The sequence below is a fragment of the Dasypus novemcinctus genome, chromosome 6 (assembly GCF_030445035.2).
Source record: "Dasypus novemcinctus isolate mDasNov1 chromosome 6, mDasNov1.1.hap2, whole genome shotgun sequence".
NCBI classification, from domain to species: domain Eukaryota; kingdom Metazoa; phylum Chordata; class Mammalia; order Cingulata; family Dasypodidae; genus Dasypus; species Dasypus novemcinctus.
This window is the reverse complement of record NC_080678.1, coordinates 121,662,445-121,680,231: the sequence shown is the minus strand read 5'-3', so window position 1 is coordinate 121,680,231 and position 17,787 is coordinate 121,662,445. Positions and strand designations below refer to the sequence as shown.

Genomic DNA, 17,787 nt, shown 5'->3' with positions numbered 1-17,787 from the left:
ACTGGGAACCAATTCTGGGAGCTTCCAATGTGGGAGAGAGGCACTCAATCACTTGAGCCACCTCAGCTCCCTGGTTTATTGTGTTTTTTTTGTCTTTTCCTCTGCAGCTTACCATGCAGGCCAGCTCTCTGCATGGGCCAGCTCTCCATGTGGGCCAGCTTGCCTTCACCAGGAAGCCCCAGGAGCCAAACCTGAGACCTCCCATATGGTAGGCATGGGCCCATTCACTCAAGCCACATCCACTTCCCCAGTGTTTTTCTTCTTAATTATTTATTTCTTTTGCATATAGATTCCAAATGTTCAACAACCATTTGTTGAGAAGTTTACCTTACCCTGCTACTTCTAATGTGTTATTTTCTCTGGCTGTTTTCAAGTTTTTTGTTGTTGTTGAAATAGTTTTCCACAGTTTCATTAATTATATGTTTGAGCACGGATTTGAGTTTATCCTATTTAAGCTTCTCTAAGCTTCTCAAATCTGAAAGTTTATGTCTTTCATCAAATTTTGGGAGTTGTCAGTCTAAGTTTTTTATTTAAATTGTAGTAAAAAGGTACATAACAATGTCATTTTAACCATTTTAAGAGGAAAATACTTTTACATTAATACATTGACAAGCCTATGCAACTTTCACCAGGATTTTGAACCCCAGATAAAAACTCATACGCACATAGCAATTACTTCCCATTTCCTTTCCCCACTCCTGGTCACCACTCTTCTACTTTGTTCTTTAACTTGCTTATGCTAACTATGTCATATAGGACACATCATACACTCATTGTCCTTTTGTGTCTGGCTTAGGTCACTCAACATGATGGCTTTAAGGGCCATCCATGTTGTCAGTAGTCATGTCCCCATCCTCAGTCTTGACTTTAGTTATTTGTGTTATTTCTCACTTTTTCTTTGTCAGTCTGGCTAAAGTTTGTTGATTTCATTGATTTTTAAAAAAATACAACTTTTGGTTTTCTTGATTCTGTTGTCTTTCTGTTGTCTCTTTCTCTTATTTCCTTTATCTCTGCTCTAGTCTTTACTAATTCCTTCCATTTACTAACTTTGGGCTTAGTTTGCTCTTCTTGTTCTAGTTTCTTTAGGTGTGAAGATAGGGATTTTTGATTTTTTTTTTACAGTCATTGAATGAGTATTCTGCTGTCATTACATGGCATGCTATCTGTATGTCCATTAGGACTAATTGGTTAATATTGTTGCTAAAGTCCTCTGTTACCTTATTGAACTTCTGTTTAGATGTTCTATCAGTTATTGAAAGTGGTGTATTAAACTTTCTCTTATTTAGACCTCTCTGTTTCTTCCTTCACTTCTGTCAATTTTTGCTTCATATATATTGGGGATCTTTTGTGAGCAGCCCTTACTTGAAGATTGATTTCATTTTCTAGAACTAAACTATTTCAACCAGGCTTTCCTAAAGTCATCTGGAATTGGAGAACATCTGCAAGCCAAATAATTGGATCCCAAATTATTTGTGAAATTTAAAATGACCCCAGAGGTGGGACTGAGTTCAAGCACCTCTACGGCTGCTTGATGATGTGTATGGGGTGAGTGGTGGGCATTTAATCACTGACATAGTGTATCTGAAAAGGGGGCAACCAACTGTCACTCCAGCTGTCCACTCAAAGAGTCAACACAAAATCTTCCAAAGAGGTAGACTGTGAGGTGCAGCACTTTAATTGGGAAGTGAAGAAATTTGAGCCCATGTCAACCTGTAGGATGTACAAAGATTTATTTCCAAATATCATCTATTGCAGCAGCTTGCTCGGTCGGTAGAGGTGGGGTCTGGCTGCGGACGAGGGGTTGGTCCCGCCTGGGACGAGGGGTCGGTCCGGCAGCAGACGAGGGGTCGGTCTCACAGGGGTTGCGCGGTTTGGCTGACGGGGTCGCCCAGCAAAGCCGGCGACAAAGGGGTTGCCCGGAGAAGCAGGCGACGAACTGGGGACAAGGGAGGCCAGGCCCTTGTCGGGGGCTCTCAGGACTGGAGGGCGCACGGCAGAAAAACTACCGCAGAGACAAGGTAAACACGCAAGTCCCCTTTATTGAGGGAGAGGCAACAGTTTTATAGGGGCTGGGGAAGGCTGATTGGTCGAAGCCACGCCCTGTTCTGATTGGTTGCCAGCGAAAGGTCAGTGGGCGGTACTGGACGGGGGAGGGGTGGTGATTAGGGATTGGCTGTTGCTGTTGCTGGGGGAAGTGGCAGGGCTTAGTGATTGGTGGCTGCTGTTGCTGGGGTAGAGGGCAGACTTGAGTTTCCCGCCCACGCCTGGCTGTTGCTGCTGTGGGGGGAGGGGAAAAGGGCAGACTGGAATTTTCCGCCCTGTGCCTGCGTAGGGAGAAAGAAGAAGAAGGGTGCCGCCCCACAGGCATCGTGTGGCGCCATCCGGGAGGAGAGGCGGCCGCGGAAGCATGGCTGCCGAGAAGGGGAGACCCGAGGGCACTCTGCGCCCATGCCGAGCTCCCTTCAGGGGTGGCGGTGAGTCCAACCAGCCACCCTATTATGGGGGCAGCGGCTTGGCCTGCCGCGGCTGCTCCCCCGCCAGGCCAGCAAACCACACTTCAGCCTGAGGGGTGACTGCAATCTATGAACTGCCATTTGAACAAAGTTTCCCCATGCCAACTCGCCAGTCAGAACTGCTAGGAGACCCAGACCCTGAGCCATCCCTTCTGGCAGCTCTGTGGGGAGAAGCAGATGCCTGAATATCCTGAGGGGCTGAAGGAACCTGAGCTACAGAGAAGACAATGAAAGCCATTTCTAGAAAACTCAAAATCCAAGAGTAGAGGGTATGTTGTCCTGTTGTAGAGGGTCAAATGATGGCCTTTAAAGGACATATCCAAGCTTTAACCCCCAGAGCCTATGATCTCACTTTGAAAAAAGGTCTCTGCAGAAGAAATCATCCTGAATTCAGGGAGGGTACTAAATCCAATGATTGATTATTTATAAGGAAAAGACAGAGAGACACACAGGAGATGGCCATGTGACAATGAGATAGAACCTGATGTTCTGCAGTCTACAAGCCTTGAAACACCAACTGCTAGCCACGACCAGAAGCCAGAAGAAGAGTGTGGAATGGGTTCTCCCTCGAAGCCTCCAGAAGGAACCAGCCTGCTGACACCTTGACTTAGGACTTCTGGCCTCTGAAACTATGAAAAAAGTTTAGATTGTTTTAAGCCACACAGGTTATGATAGTTTGTTATGGCAGCCCCAGGATATAGAAAAGGCATTTTTGAGTAAATTGCCCCCAGCCAAAAGGACAGGCCACAGCAGACACTCTGGGAATGCTCACTTGTGAGCACCCCAGGGGCAGAGGCCTCCTAAGGAACTTGAGAAATGATTGCTCACACTTTCCTTGCTTCTCTGAACTCTATTCAGTGAGCTGACCCAGCCCAGGGGCTGGTACCTGATAGAGCTCAGGAAACTTTCCCAAGTAATCAAACCCACAGAGGTGCTGGCAAATGTTTCTCTATTACAGTGACATTCCCATTGTCTGCTTCTGTCTTTGGGCAAAAGACTTGAATAGACATTTTGCCAAAAAGGAAATAAAAATGATCTAAAGCACATGGTAAGATGCTCAACATCACTAGCTATTGGGGCAATACAGATCAAAACTAAAATGATATACCATTTCATGACTTACACAATGGCAACCTAAAAGAAACATGGAACTATGGGTGCTGGAGAGGATGTGGAGAAATAGTAACACTCCTTCACTCTTGGTGAGATTGTAAAATGGTGTACCCTCTGTGAAGGACAGTTTAGTGTTTCCTCAGGAAGCTAAATATAGAACTGCCTTTTGACCCAGCAATCCTTCTAGTAGTAATACATTCAGAAGGACTGAAAGCATGGATGCTGACAGACATTTCCACACTAATTTTCATAGCTGCATTACTCACACTTACTAAAAGACAGAAATAACCTAAGTGTTTATCATCTGATAATGGATAAAGAAAAGGTGGTAAAAAAATAAAGACCAAAAAAAAAAAAACCCCAAAAAACAAAAAACTTTACAATTAATGCAAAAAAAAAAAAAAGGTGGTAAATACCTATGATAGGATACTATTCAACTGTAAGTAGAAAGACCTGGGGAAGCACATGACAACACGGATGAACCTTGAGGATATTATGTTGAATGAAATAACACAAACAAAATTATGAATATTGTATGTTCTCATTGATATGTTCTAAATACCATTATTGAGCTTAAGGAATTAAACCATAGAGTATAGGTTACCAGGAGACAGAATGTTGGTAATGAAGGGGGAGATGATACTAAATATATGTAGAATGTTTAATAAGCTTAGCTGTAAATATGTTTTAATGAATTGAGTTGACAGTGACACATTATGAGTAAAAAAAAACACTGCTGATTTATAAATGGGATTGTGGTTTGAAGAGGTAGTCTAGGGAGGTTAATGTTGATTGAAAGACAGCTAGAGGATATTCTAGGGGCTGTATAACTGATTTCAGTGATAAATGACGATGGTGATTAGTAATATAAATACAAGAATACTTTTCTACTATATGGTGCTAAGGATATGGTGACATATGGGAAAAATACTACTAATATAACTTAGAGACTGTAGTTACCAATAATATTGTAGCAACAGCAAAGAAAGTCCTAGATTAATGCTAAAGGTGAAAAATTATATATGGAGTTTAACACATCTACAGTCAAGAGTTATTTGGCAAGACTGCCAAACCAACCCAGCTACGTCACAACAGCCTATTCAATAAATTGTGCTGTGAAAACTGTATATCCATATCTAAAATAAAGAAAGAGGATCCTTATCTCACAATTTATACAAAAATTACCTCAAAAATAGGTCATAACCATAAAACTTCTAGAAGAAAATAGATTTTAGAATATGATATATGAATTTGATTAAGCATTTTTTTGTTCTTTTTCTTCATTAACAAGGAGATCTTGGTCATGTCATTTAACCAATATGTGCTCAAATATTTATCTTTTGGAACAGTGGAGAAGCTATTGTTTGGTTTTAGAATTAAATAAGATAAATGAGCCTGGGCAGAATTTTTTTAGAGTAATGTTTCCTTAATTTGCTAACCTGCTTTTCGTCTATTTTAATTTTTGAAGTTGAAATGAAGTTAACAAAATCAGGGCCCCCATTCTGCCCCCCATTTCATCCCGCTCCCTCTCCCTCCCCGTAGCTCTGTATTCCTAATTGATATGAAACCAAAGTTCCTGTCCCTGCTCCCTCCCAGGTACTTACCTTAACATTCTGTTCTGATAGTAGCAACCCACTTCTGGGGGGGGGGGGGGGGGGGGCAGATGGAAATACACAGCTGATAAGAGTTTTCCTGCCCTCACCTTAAAAATACAGAGCTAGCATAAATCATCACAAATTAGCCCCTTTGAAATCTAGCCCCCAAACGAGGTAGAAATACCCCCTCTACCCCTCCTTGGCTGCTGCAGTCAGTATTTATTCAGTCCACCTGCTAAGCTCTCTTTATCTTATTAAAGGCTTTCCTTAAACTGATTTCAGCTCCTGGTCTGATTTCTAAGACAGTCCCTTCCACAGCTTCCACCGAACCGAACAGAGGGTTGACGTCATCAACACCGCGACGGAAGTGTCTCTGAAAAAACTTCAGAGACAACATTCAGTGGCTATAAGGAAGATTACAGAGATCTGGAGGATGGTAGAAGCTGGAGGAGGACTCCACAAACACCAAACTGAAGGAAGAGAAAAATATCAGGTAGGAAAATTCCATCCATGACCTTCCGGTCCTTTTTCCTTCCCTCTAAATGAGTCTCATGCAATACTTGGGAGTTCTCCAGAGGCGGCAGGCAGCATGGGTCTCTCTCACTGGATAAAAAGATTTTAGAAGAACTCACAGCAGTGAGTTAGATCCCCACGCATATCCCGGCACAGAGACGCAAGTCCATCCGCAGAGACCCAGGGTGGAAAACAAGCTCCAGAGGAGTGCCGAAAATGAAAGGGCCTTTGGGTGGAGGGGAAGGAAGTGAAAACAGGGCTGAATGGCGGTAGCTAAGTGGTGCACTAACTCAACCTAGTTACAGATGGTGGGATTCTAAATGCAGAATGGACTTTTCTGGAGGGACCCACCTTTCTGGAATGACTCCATCTGACTCCCAGAGGCAGGGTAACCTAGTAGGGAAGAAACCTGAGGCAGAAAAACCTCATGGAGAAAAAAGCAGCGAGGTTTAAACTGAACTGTTGTGTGACTGCAGAGTCTCAGAAATGAAATATGCGAGGAAATGTGCAAGGAAAATCGGGAGAATTTAAACATATCACAGGAACTGGGGACAATATTCTGCCCCAAAATAAACAGAACTGATCACGTTTCCTCCCGAAGGCAGAGAGGAAAGAAGCTGGCAAGTTAAGACAGGTTGTGCTCATGTTTTAGGTTCTGGGAAAATGAGAACTTACAAGAGATAGAACCTTAGTTAAGCTTGTTTGCTAATAGAAGGGTTAGTATGAAGGACTCCATCTAGAGCATAAACTAATTTATTTAACAATTTTCCCCATTTGATCTGGCTTTCAGCTGTTTATCAAAATGTAAGATGTTGAGCCTATTTTCAGTTACTGCTTAAGGTCGTGGAGTATATTGTTTTCATATTAGACACATAGGTAGTCATGACATTGCCAATTTTTCCTTGATCATCATTTTTTTTTTTTTGGGTCACTCCAGACATAAATCATTTGCTGGTTCACAAGTGGCTGGTAACATATATTCAAAACTCTTGAGGGAAATCAGTGCACATGGGAGACTAAAATGAGTACTATGAATGAAAAAGTACTCAAATGCCCACCTCATAGTATGCTCCTAAGCCAAGGGCCAATGATTTGAACCAACTGAAAACAAAGTAATCAAATCAGGGCCCTGGAAAGGCCTTACCTGTTTAAACCATATGGCATGTTTAATTTTTTCATGCTATTGTGTAATGTGTGGAATAACTTCCCCAGAAGTGTTTATTCAAGTAGAATAGGAGGTGTTGGCAAGGGCAAAAATGCTTCCTTGCTTGGCTAAGTAATCAACTTTGGCAATGCTATTGTCTTAAACAAGTTAAGCAAATTAATCTAATGACATGCTATGCTGCTATAGCTCTAGTGTTACATTTAGTCATTTCTCCTGTTGTGATTGATATATATCTAATCCTATTTTCATTTTTGTTAACCACAAGGCAAGGGAGAAACAATCTGCCTAAAGATGCAAAACCAGAATCGTTAACTCTCTAGGTTTATCCTGTTTTGCCTGAGAATGTAGATTGATGACAGTAGTTCAGTAAGAAGTTGCAGATTGATTATAAACTTCTAAGGGACTGTGAGGAGACCAGTGCTCTTTGCCCAGGTATTTATCAGCTATTAAGGCAATTTACTGCCTGGGCAAATATCTGATAAAATTTCCATAATAAAAATATTGTCTGGCAGAACAATGTCAGTATAACCAAAGTGATCTTGTTTGTAGATCTATTACTAGGAATATTGTCATTTGTCTTTTGTACCCAAGTTTCTATGGTATTCAGAGTATAAACGAAGAGCTGGCAAAAATTTATGTGTGTTGTGAATCTTTTGAAGATCCAGTATCTTAAATCTAAAAGTGGACATGCTTTGTTAAGGTAACCTGCAGTTCATTGGAGGCATATGGACTATTTTAGTAAGATTTCCAAGCTCTTCTATGATATGTTTAATCATCTGGAGCAGTTGTATCTATAGTGTGATTGATACTGAGCAAAAGCAGGCTCTTTTCTCACAATTCACTTTATTTTTTTTTAAATCAAAGAGTAATATGTTTATTCTCAATAATACCTTTTTTGGCAGTTTTCATATAAAATCTCCTAATGTAAAAAAGAAAAAAATTCATTCAAAAAGCAGAGAAAAACAAGGAAAACAGACCCAAGATGTTAAGGTTTTATTTACAAAGTTTTTGTTGTACAGAAAGTAAAAATGCTGTTACAACCTTGGTGTAGTTGGTAGCCATGGGTCGTTACCAATCACCAGTTACAGTTAGCCATGCTATAGCACGTCTTAGATGAAAACCTAACAATGCCTACAGTTTTGTTGGGGTGAGGCCCCCAACCTTGGTGGTAGATTTCTCAGAGAGACTAAACAAAGGAAGGTGGAATGCCACAGGAACTATTCTTTGGCTATTTAAAGACCAATTCCTGAGACACTGGTATTCTAATAGAGAAAGAATTTCTTTGCTAGTTTAGAAAAGAGGCCATTGGCACAAGGGCGCAAAAATCTGCCTTTCAGATTTTGAGGAGCTTAGGGTTTTTTTGGGTTGAAACAGGGAAGAGTGAGTTGTTTACCATAACCATATAAATATACACAAGGGTGAGTGTAGTTTTCCAATAACTATAAACAAATATAAGGTCAGACTAGAATAACTATCCATTTAGTAAGTATAAACAACAGTGAGCATAGCTTTGAAATAACTGTAAGCAAATGTAAGGTCAGACAAGAATAACCATCACAAAAGAAGTATACACAAAGGAGCGCCAAGTTTCAAACAACCATAAATAAGGGTGAGATTGAGATAGCCAATTTCAGTGATTTCAGGTATTAATTTTTGCTTATTCTGTATTATACAGAAAAAGAAAAATGCATTTATATAATAATTTAGTAGCCATAAACTTTTGTTATTATAATTCTTAATTCTTAGTTGCAATGTTATAGGTCCAAGAAAGCTTAAAGCAGAGTAAAGAGGACCTTGGGTCTGGTATTCAAATTTGATATTAAAAAAATGCAGTTTGTTCCTTAGAGACTTGTGATGGCTAGGCTAATGCCCTAATAGTTTATTTGGGACAAGAAAGAAATTTGTTATGGGTAGAAAAATGAGGTCCCCTGCAATGTGCATCGATTAGGGTTTGTGGTGACAAATCCAATAGCCTGTGATGTTACATCCCTTTGAAATGTCCTTGGAGAAGCATAAGATGGCATTATCTTTCCAGGCCAGTGCAAGGCTAAATCATAGGAAAATATGCATTATAAGTGTTACGTAAAGTTTTTTGAGATCTTATTTATGTTAGCACTTGATCTGCCCCTTGGGAATAAGTAGTCTACCACATGACATTGTCTACTTCTCTTCCTTGCTAGTTTGAATTTTAAGTTTCTGGAGTTAGAACAAGTCCAGAATCTGATGGAATGTTTTTAGTTGTGTCATGTGGACCCATGGGTCAACACCTTGTAATTAAGATGCATTGTCAGAACTGAGGAGTAATTGGCAGGGTTCTTTTTAATGAGGAACTGGAGCTGCCTTTTTTCTCTGTCATTTCCGTAGATCCATTATCCTGGTATCAGATTATGATTAATGGGGTGTCTATCATGTGGGACAGGAAAGGTGTCCTTTACCTGATGAAGTAATCTTTGGCATAATGCATTGGGATATACAAATTATGGTATATCATGGTATGACAATAAGTTATAAGTTCTCAATTTTATTCACAGGGACAGGTGTGCTAGTAACAATCTCATATGGGAAGAGTTTATGTTCACCAGAGGGAATAGTATGAATAAACATGAGGCCAAAGGTAAAATTTTGGCCCAGGGAAGGCCACATTTTTCAGTTAATTAAGACAGTTTTAATTTAAGTTTATACTAACAACTCTTTTAGTAGTGGCTGTTTTCACATGAAAGTATGCAAGAGCATTTTAAAAAAATATTCAGGCTCAGTTCTTTTTGTATGTGTGTCTATCTTAATGATGGCAATCATAGTTGGGAATAAAATGGTAGAACGGAGATTGTCCACAATTTTCAATTGGCATACCAGAAAATGTTAGGAACCCTCTTTATTCCATAGCATGCTGAAATCATGAATTGAAACAAAAGCATATTTGTTATCACTACACATGTTAGAATTGCCTTCACATAGAAGGCAGGCTTGGGTAAGAGCATGGAGCTCATTCTCTTTGGCAGAAGAAAATTGTGGAAGGCTACATTATTCAGTCAGTAAGTGGTAACCAAATACCCTCCTTGGAATGTACCATGAAGTTTCTAGCATAAGAAGCATTAACAAAAAATGACATCTGGATTGATAAATGGGGCTGTTAATTTTGAAGTTAGCAGTTTACAGTCATGGGGAACACCCTCATCAGATAAATGTAGCAGAGTAGCAGGGTGAAGAGCATTGTAATATTTTAGGTGAAGGTTAAGAGGTAAAGTAAAAGAATCTCATAAGTCAGTTTTATGGAAGAAAAATGTTAGGTATGCTCAGAGTTTAGTTTGCTGAGGTTTTAACTAATTTGGCAGTTTCTGCTATATCTTTAACACAGTTTGGGTTAGCACAAGCAACTGCATCAAGGCACAGGCTCTAAAAAGCAATAGATTGGAATTTTTTTTTCTTCTTTATTTTCTTTTAAATGTTACGTTCAAAAAATATGAGGTCCCCATATACCCCATAGAGGAGTTAACGTTCCTAAGACTTGGTTATATAATGATTAACTCCAAATATTTCCTGTTAACAAAGGGACAGATCCTGATTGAACTATGCAAGTATTTGAATTACTGTAATACAATTATTTGTTAGGTATTGCCTAAAACCATAAATAAAAGAATATTCCATAAGTGTTTTCAAATGCTGATGGGGTCAACATGAAGATAGAGTAAAATATGCATGTTTTATGAATTATAGATAGCTTAATCCCTTATATCTAGAAAATAGAACAATAATATATTAGCAATAATCCAAACAAACCTGTAATAATTCTTTATCAGTCCATTTAGTCTTAGGTTATTAATCCTTTTTTCATTTGATCTGTTTTCAATCTCATGAACCTATCTAATTCTTCTCTAGAATTCTGGAGATCTTGTCTCAGTACAGTGGTATGCTCTCAAAGTTATCTAAAAATGTCATTAGACCTTGAACCTGAGGTTATGACAGAGCAGGTGTCCAAGTCAGTGCTGTTCATATGTCTGGGTGATATTTGTCAGTCACCCATTGCAGAAGCAATTTTTCAGAAAACTTGTAACTGATCATAATATTTCAGATAATTGGAGAATAGACAGTGCTGCAACATCCAGATATGAGATAGGAAACCCTCCTGATTATTGAGGGCAAAATTGCATGAAGAAGCATGGTGTTCTTATGAGACATGCTGCCCAGCAGGTTACCACAGAAGACTTTGCCACTTTTGATTATATACTAGGTATAGATGAAAACAATCTGAGAGATTTGAATAACAAAGGTAACTTTGTTAAAAACTGCAAAGCTAAAATTGAGCTACTTGAGATCTCTGATCCACAAAAACAACTTATTATTGAAGATCCTTATTATGGGAATGACTCTGATTTTGAGACTGCATACCAACTGTGTGTTAGGTACTGCAAAGCATTTTTGGAGAAGTTACAGTAAAGGTGCATCCATTCATTGATGAAGGTTGACATGATTAACATCATTACAGTGATTTTCCAGATTTTTCAATCAGTGTGTTCAAGTAACATTTCCTAGCTCAAGATCACAAGTGTTTTTCTTTTTTTTTCAATGAACTTACTGTTTTTCACCTTAAATAATTGCAATGGAAATCAGTGGTGTGTTTGGCAGAAGAGTTAATAAAAATCTTTGATTCAGGCAGTATGGAGTACATTAAATGTTTTTAAACCAATTGAACCTCTTATCTTGCCCCAGTTACAAAAATAATGGAAAAAGGACATGGTAGGACCACAAAATATGATATTTTGTGCATCTTGTAATATAGTAATTTCTTTCTAGTGTAGCCTTAAGGCACTAATCTAGTGACAGCATTCTAATATGCTTAGTTATGATCTTAATAAATAATGAAATAAAACATCACTCTAAGACCCAAATCAATATCTGATCCCATTGAAACTTTTAGTAATCTACCTCTTCAGTAAGTTCATGTAGATAACTTGATGGACAGATATCCTCCATTCAACTATACTATTTCTCTTTACCCCAGAGCATGTTATTGAATTCCATATCCCTAGTCATAGGTATTCACAAACTTGATTGGAAGTATTCTAATTCACATACACCTATAGTGTACATTTGGATATTAAGGATAGGAAAGAGAGAATGACTTATGGAATTAATCTTTAGCATCTTTGACTATTCTTAACTTTGTGCTTACCTAGGCTTTCATAAGGAAGTCACCATTTTCTCCCATTTGGACCACTTTGCCTATGAAAATTTAATTCTATCCAGAAAGGATACTGAACGCTGTTTTACCTTTTGCTCACTTTGACAAATGGATTTGTTTTTGTATGCACATATAAACCAAATGTCAAATATATACTTATATATTTTTTACTTTTTTTGGTCTTTATTTTTTTAATATTACATTTAAAAAATATGAGGTACCCATATACCCCCACTCCCCTCACCCGACTCCTCCCCCCATAACAACAACCTCCTCCATCATCATGAGATATTCATTGCACTTGGTGAATACATCTCTGAGCACCACTGCACCTCATGATCAGTGGTCCACACCATAGCCCACATTCCCCCACATTCCACCCAGTGGGCCATGGGAGGACATACAATGTCTGGTAACTGTCCCTGTAGCACCACCCAGGACAACTTCAACCTCCGAAAATGCCCCCACATCACATCTCTTCCTCCCACTCCCTACCCCCAGCAGCCACCAGGGCCACTTTCTCCACATCAGTGCCACATTTTCTTCGATTACTAATCACAGTAGTTCATGAATAGAATATCAGTAAGTCCACTCTAATCCATACTCTATTCCTCCATCCTGTGGACCTTGGAATGGTTGTATCCACTCTACATCTATATCAAGAGGGGGCTTAGATTCCACATGGATGCTGGATGCAATCCTCCTGCTTTCAGTTGTAAGCACTCTTGGCTCCCTGTTGTGGTGGTTGACCTTCTTCACCTCCATGTTAGGTGAGTGGGGTAAGTCCAATAAACCAGAGTGTGGGAGTTGCAAGTCTGTTGAGGCTCAGGGCCTGGCTATCACATGGTCAGTCCAGAGATTCAGGTCCCCTGGGTATACACTAAACTCAGCACTAACTTCAGATCTGGTAAAAGTAACAGGAGAGGCTTGTGAACAAAGATCGTATCTTAGTCCAGCTCTATCACACAGAAAGAGAAACTCCAAAGTAGGGCCAACTGACATGGCACTGAATTCCATCTGCCATGACCATAGAACCTGTGGGTCTCTGTAGCACTCAGAAGAACCAATAACTGAGGTTGTATCTACTTTATCTGTCTCTAGGACTCTGCTGAGGTATGCATAAGGGCGACCCCTCTGATAACTTCCCGGCTCTTTTTGGAGACTCAAAGCCATATAAACTCATTTGTCCTTTCCATTTCCCCCTTTTATTCAGGTCAAAAAGCATTTTTAACTCCTGGTATTATATGTAGACTGAGATATTCTGCTGGTCTGAGTTGACCTTTTTATTCAAGGTCATGTTGTAGTTACATCATCAGCTGGTACTTGAGAGTAATCCCTTGGCACCAGGGATGCTCATCCCCAGGAGTCATGTCCCACACTGGGGGGAAAGCAACGCATTTACATGCTGAGTTTGGTTCGAGACTGGCCACATATGAGCAACACAGAGGCTCTCAGGAGGTAATTCTTAGGCACCCTGAGGCTCTAGGCCTTGTTCTTATTTCAGGTGCACAGGCTCACATGCATAGTCATTTTTATCAAGGGCTCATTGTTGGACCTTCCTTCTTTTTTGGTCTTTGCTGTTGTACTTGGGGAATTATTGCTGTTCCTTTAGGGAATGTGATAGAGCTCCCCTTGCTAGGAATTCAGCACTCCCTCTGTTGTTGTTTTTCATTCTAACCACTATGAAAATATCCAAATATATGCCCTGGAGAACTCCCTGCCAACCATGTGTCCCCTGTCAATAACATCCCACACCAGTATTCCTCCCCTGTCATTATTGAACCTCTCTGTGATCCAAAACTTCTTCAAAAATAAAACCGAATTCATTGCCAGGTTGCATTAATAGTAAAATGGAATACAGTGATGAGTTTAAAGGTTAGATATAGAATACATATTAATTTAGAAGAATTAAGGTAAAAATAAATTGGGGTATCAAAAAATTTAAAAATGCAAAAGCTTTGATTTTGATGTTTTGTCTTCCATCACTGCAATAAGTGTTGCCCTGTATGCAAATTGGCAAGGCAGCTTCTCCCATCTTTTCCTCAGTGTCTACCTCCTTTCTTTTTCTTTTTTTTTCCTCGTTTTGTGATCACAAAAGTTTTAGATCACAGTAATTCATATATACAGTATACAATATATACAATTTACAGTACTCCCACATATCCAACATAAAAGCCTTTTGCCCTCCACAGCAACACTCTTTTTACATATTCATACTGTATTTACTGAAACTGATGTACAGATATTGATTGAGACAATAGCTTTCAAACAGGGTAACATTTGGGTTTACACTGTGGTTTATATTTTTGATTATACAATTTTCTAAATTTTTAGTTATATTACGTTTTACATTATGATTTACATTTTAGCCTATTGGCCCCTATACATTTTTGGTGTAATTTAACATGTCTTATATGCATCCTTGCATAATCTTGTGGAACACTTCTATTGCCCACACAGTTACATTGGTTCCATCTATTCAATACCTCTTTCCCCCTCCCCTCAGGACTTACAGTTATAGTCAATCTTCATTGCTTGAAGGGCCGTGTTCAGAGATACTTGTAACAATGTTGAGGGCTTGACATGCTCAACTGCCCTAACACATTGGGAGCCACCATTCATCTCGAGAGATTCAGTTCCCTCTCTTGGAGAACATCAGTCCTCCCCAGGATGTGGGTATACCTTCACTCTCATTATATGGGTCTCTATCCAATGACATAACCCACTACGACAAAATGAGCACTCACACACTTCCTAGAAGCCTGTCCTGCATCAGATTATCACCTTTAAGCATCTTAAACAGGTAACCTTCCTTACTATATTTTTGAAAAAATTTTCTCAGCATTATACTCTCAACCAAATACCTGACAATCTCCTATGCTCATATGTTCCTCCCCCCTCCCCCCAATTTCTTGGGCAATATTACCCATCCTCCCTTCCCTAGCCCCCCTCAAGCCCACAAAGCCTCACCCAAAGGTAATCCTATGCCCCCATTTTATCCTGTCATCGTACAAATACTTACCTCCAGCTAATCATAGATTTCACCCATGTAGGTGTCAGCTCACATCCTTCCTCTACCCACCAATTTCCTTTAAGCCTATCATCCAGTCTCTAGCTCTCTGAGGCAGCTTGGTTTACTTATATCATTGAGTTTATGTAATATTTGTCCTTCAGTGCCTGGGTTGCTTCACTCAACATAAGGTTGTCAAGATTTCATTCATGTTATCACATGTGTTTGTAGTATATTCGTTCTTAAAGCTGAGTAATATATACCACATTTTACTTATCCATTCATCTGTTGATGGACATTTGGGTTGATTCCAACTTTTGGCAATAGTAAACAATGCTGCTATGAACATTGGTGTGCATATATCAGTTTGTGTCCTTGTTTTCAGTTCTACTGAGTATATACCCAGCAGTGGAATTTCTGGGTCCTATGGCAAATCTATAACTAGTTTTTTGAGAAACTGCCAAACTGTCCTCCAGAATGGCTGGATCCTTCTGCATTCCCACCAGCAGTGGGTGAGTGTTCCCATTCCTCCACATCCTCTCCAGCATTTGTAGTTCTGTTTTTTTCATAGCTGCCAATCTTATGGGAGTAAGATGGTATCTCATTGTAGTTTTGATTTGCGTTTCCCTAATAGCTAGAGATTTGGAGCATTATTTCATGTGCTTTTTAGCCATTTGTATTTCTTCTTTGGAGAAGTGTCTGTTTAAATCTTTTTCCCATTTTTTTAAATGGGTTGTTTGTCTTTTTATTTTCAAGATATAGGAGTTCTTTACATATGCAAGTTATAAGTCTCCTATCAGATATATGGTTACCAAATATTTTCTCCCATTGTGTAGGCTCTTTTCACTTTCTTGACAAACTCCTTTGAGGTGCAGAAGGCTTTAATTTTGAGGAAGTCCCATTTATCTCTTTGTTCTTTTGCTGCTCGTGCTTTTGGTGTGAAGTTCATGAAGCCATTTCCTATTACAAGTTTCTGTAGATGCTTCCCTACAATGCTTTCCAAAGTCTTTATGGTCTTGGCTATTATATTTAGGTCTTTGATCCATCTTGAGTTGATTGTTGTATAAGGTGTGAGTTGGTCATCCTCTTTCATTCTTTTACATATGGATATCCAGTTCTCCAGGCACCATTTGTCGAAGAGGCTATTCTCTCCCAGCTGAGAGGTTTTGGTGGCTTTATTGAATATTATATGACTCTATATATGAGGATCTATATCAGAACTCTCAATTCAGTTCCCTTGGTCTGTGTGTCTCTCCTTGTGCCAATACCATGCTGTTTTCACTACTGTAGCTTTGTAGTATGTTTTGAAGTAGGGTAGTGTGATTCCTCCAATTAAATTTTTCTTTTTCAATATGTCTTTGGCTATGTGGGGCCTCTTTCCTTTCCAAATAAATTTCATAGCTAGTTTTTCTAGTTCCTTAAAGAATGCTGTGTTCATTTTTAATGGGATTGCATTGAATGTGTAGATCAGTTTTGGTAGGATAGACATCTTAATAATATTTAGTCTTCCTATCCATGAACAGGGAATATTCTTCCATTTATTTAGGTTTTCTTTGATTTCCTTGAATAGTGTTATGTAGTTCTCTGTGTATAAGTTTTTTACATCTTTAGTTAAATTTATCCCTAAGTATTTGATTTTTTTATTGACTATTGTAAATGGTATTTGTTTCTTGATTTCCTCCTGATCTTGCTCATTATTAGTGTACAGAAATCCTATTGATTTTTGCACATTGATCTTATAACCTGCGACTTTATTAATCTCATTTATGAGTTCTAGAAGCTTTGTTGTAGACTTCTCAGGATTTTCTCTGTATAGGATCATGTCATCTGCAAATAATGAAATTTTAACTTCTTCCTTTCCAATCTGAATGCCTTTTATATCTGGTTCTTGCCTCAGTGCTCGAGCAAGTACTTCTAAGACAATGTTAAATAGAAGAGGTGATAGTGGGCATCCTTGTCTTGTTCCTGATCTTAGAAGGAAAGATTTTAGGATTTCTCCATTGTAAATGATGTTGGCTGTGCGTTTTTCATATGTACTCTTTATCATGTTCAAAAAATTTCTTTGTATTCCGATCTTTTGGAGTGTTTTTATCAAGAAAGGGTGCTGTATTTTGTCAAATGCTTTTTCTGCATCTGTAGATATAATCATGTGATTTTTTCCCTTTAATCTGTTTATATGGTGTGTTACATTGATTGATTTTTTATGTTGAACCATCCTTGCCTACCCAGAATGAATCCCACTTGGTCATGGTGTATAATTTGTTTAATGTGTTGTTGAATATGGTTAGCAAGTATTTTGTTGAGGATTTCTGCGTCTAGATTCATTAGAGAAATTGGTCTGTAATTTTCCTTTCTTGTGGTGTCTTTGTTTGGCTTTGGTACTAGGGTAATGTTGGCCTCATAGAATGAGTTCAGTAATGTTCCTTTTGTTGTGATATTTTGGAAGAGTTTCAGCAAGACTGGCGTTAGTTCTTTCCACAATGTTTTGTAGAATTCACCTGTGAAGCTGTCTGGGCCAAGGCTCTTCTAAGTTGGGAGGTTTTTAATGACTGATTCTATCTCTTTACTTATGATTGGTTTGTTGAGATTGTCAATTTCTTCTTTCATTAATATAGGCCACTTACATGTTTCTAGAAATTTGTCCATTTCCTCTGAAATGTCGTTTTTGTTGGAATATAGTTTTTCAAAGTATCCTCTTA

General features: G+C 38.9%; 1 protein-coding gene and 1 pseudogene across 1 annotated transcript in view; both read left to right on the top strand.

The window, feature by feature from the left end:
- LOC101432471 (zinc finger protein 596-like) overlaps nt 1–17,787 on the top strand; it is a 93,543-nt gene that overhangs the window by 7,723 nt on the left and 68,033 nt on the right. Inside the window, exon 2 of the mRNA XM_071215934.1 lies at nt 5,540–5,714. Within this exon, the coding sequence (XP_071072035.1) occupies nt 5,540–5,714 (175 nt within the window). The remainder of the gene's footprint in view (nt 1–5,539; nt 5,715–17,787) is intronic.
- On the top strand, nt 10,856–11,333 carry LOC105745187 (low molecular weight phosphotyrosine protein phosphatase pseudogene; annotated as a pseudogene).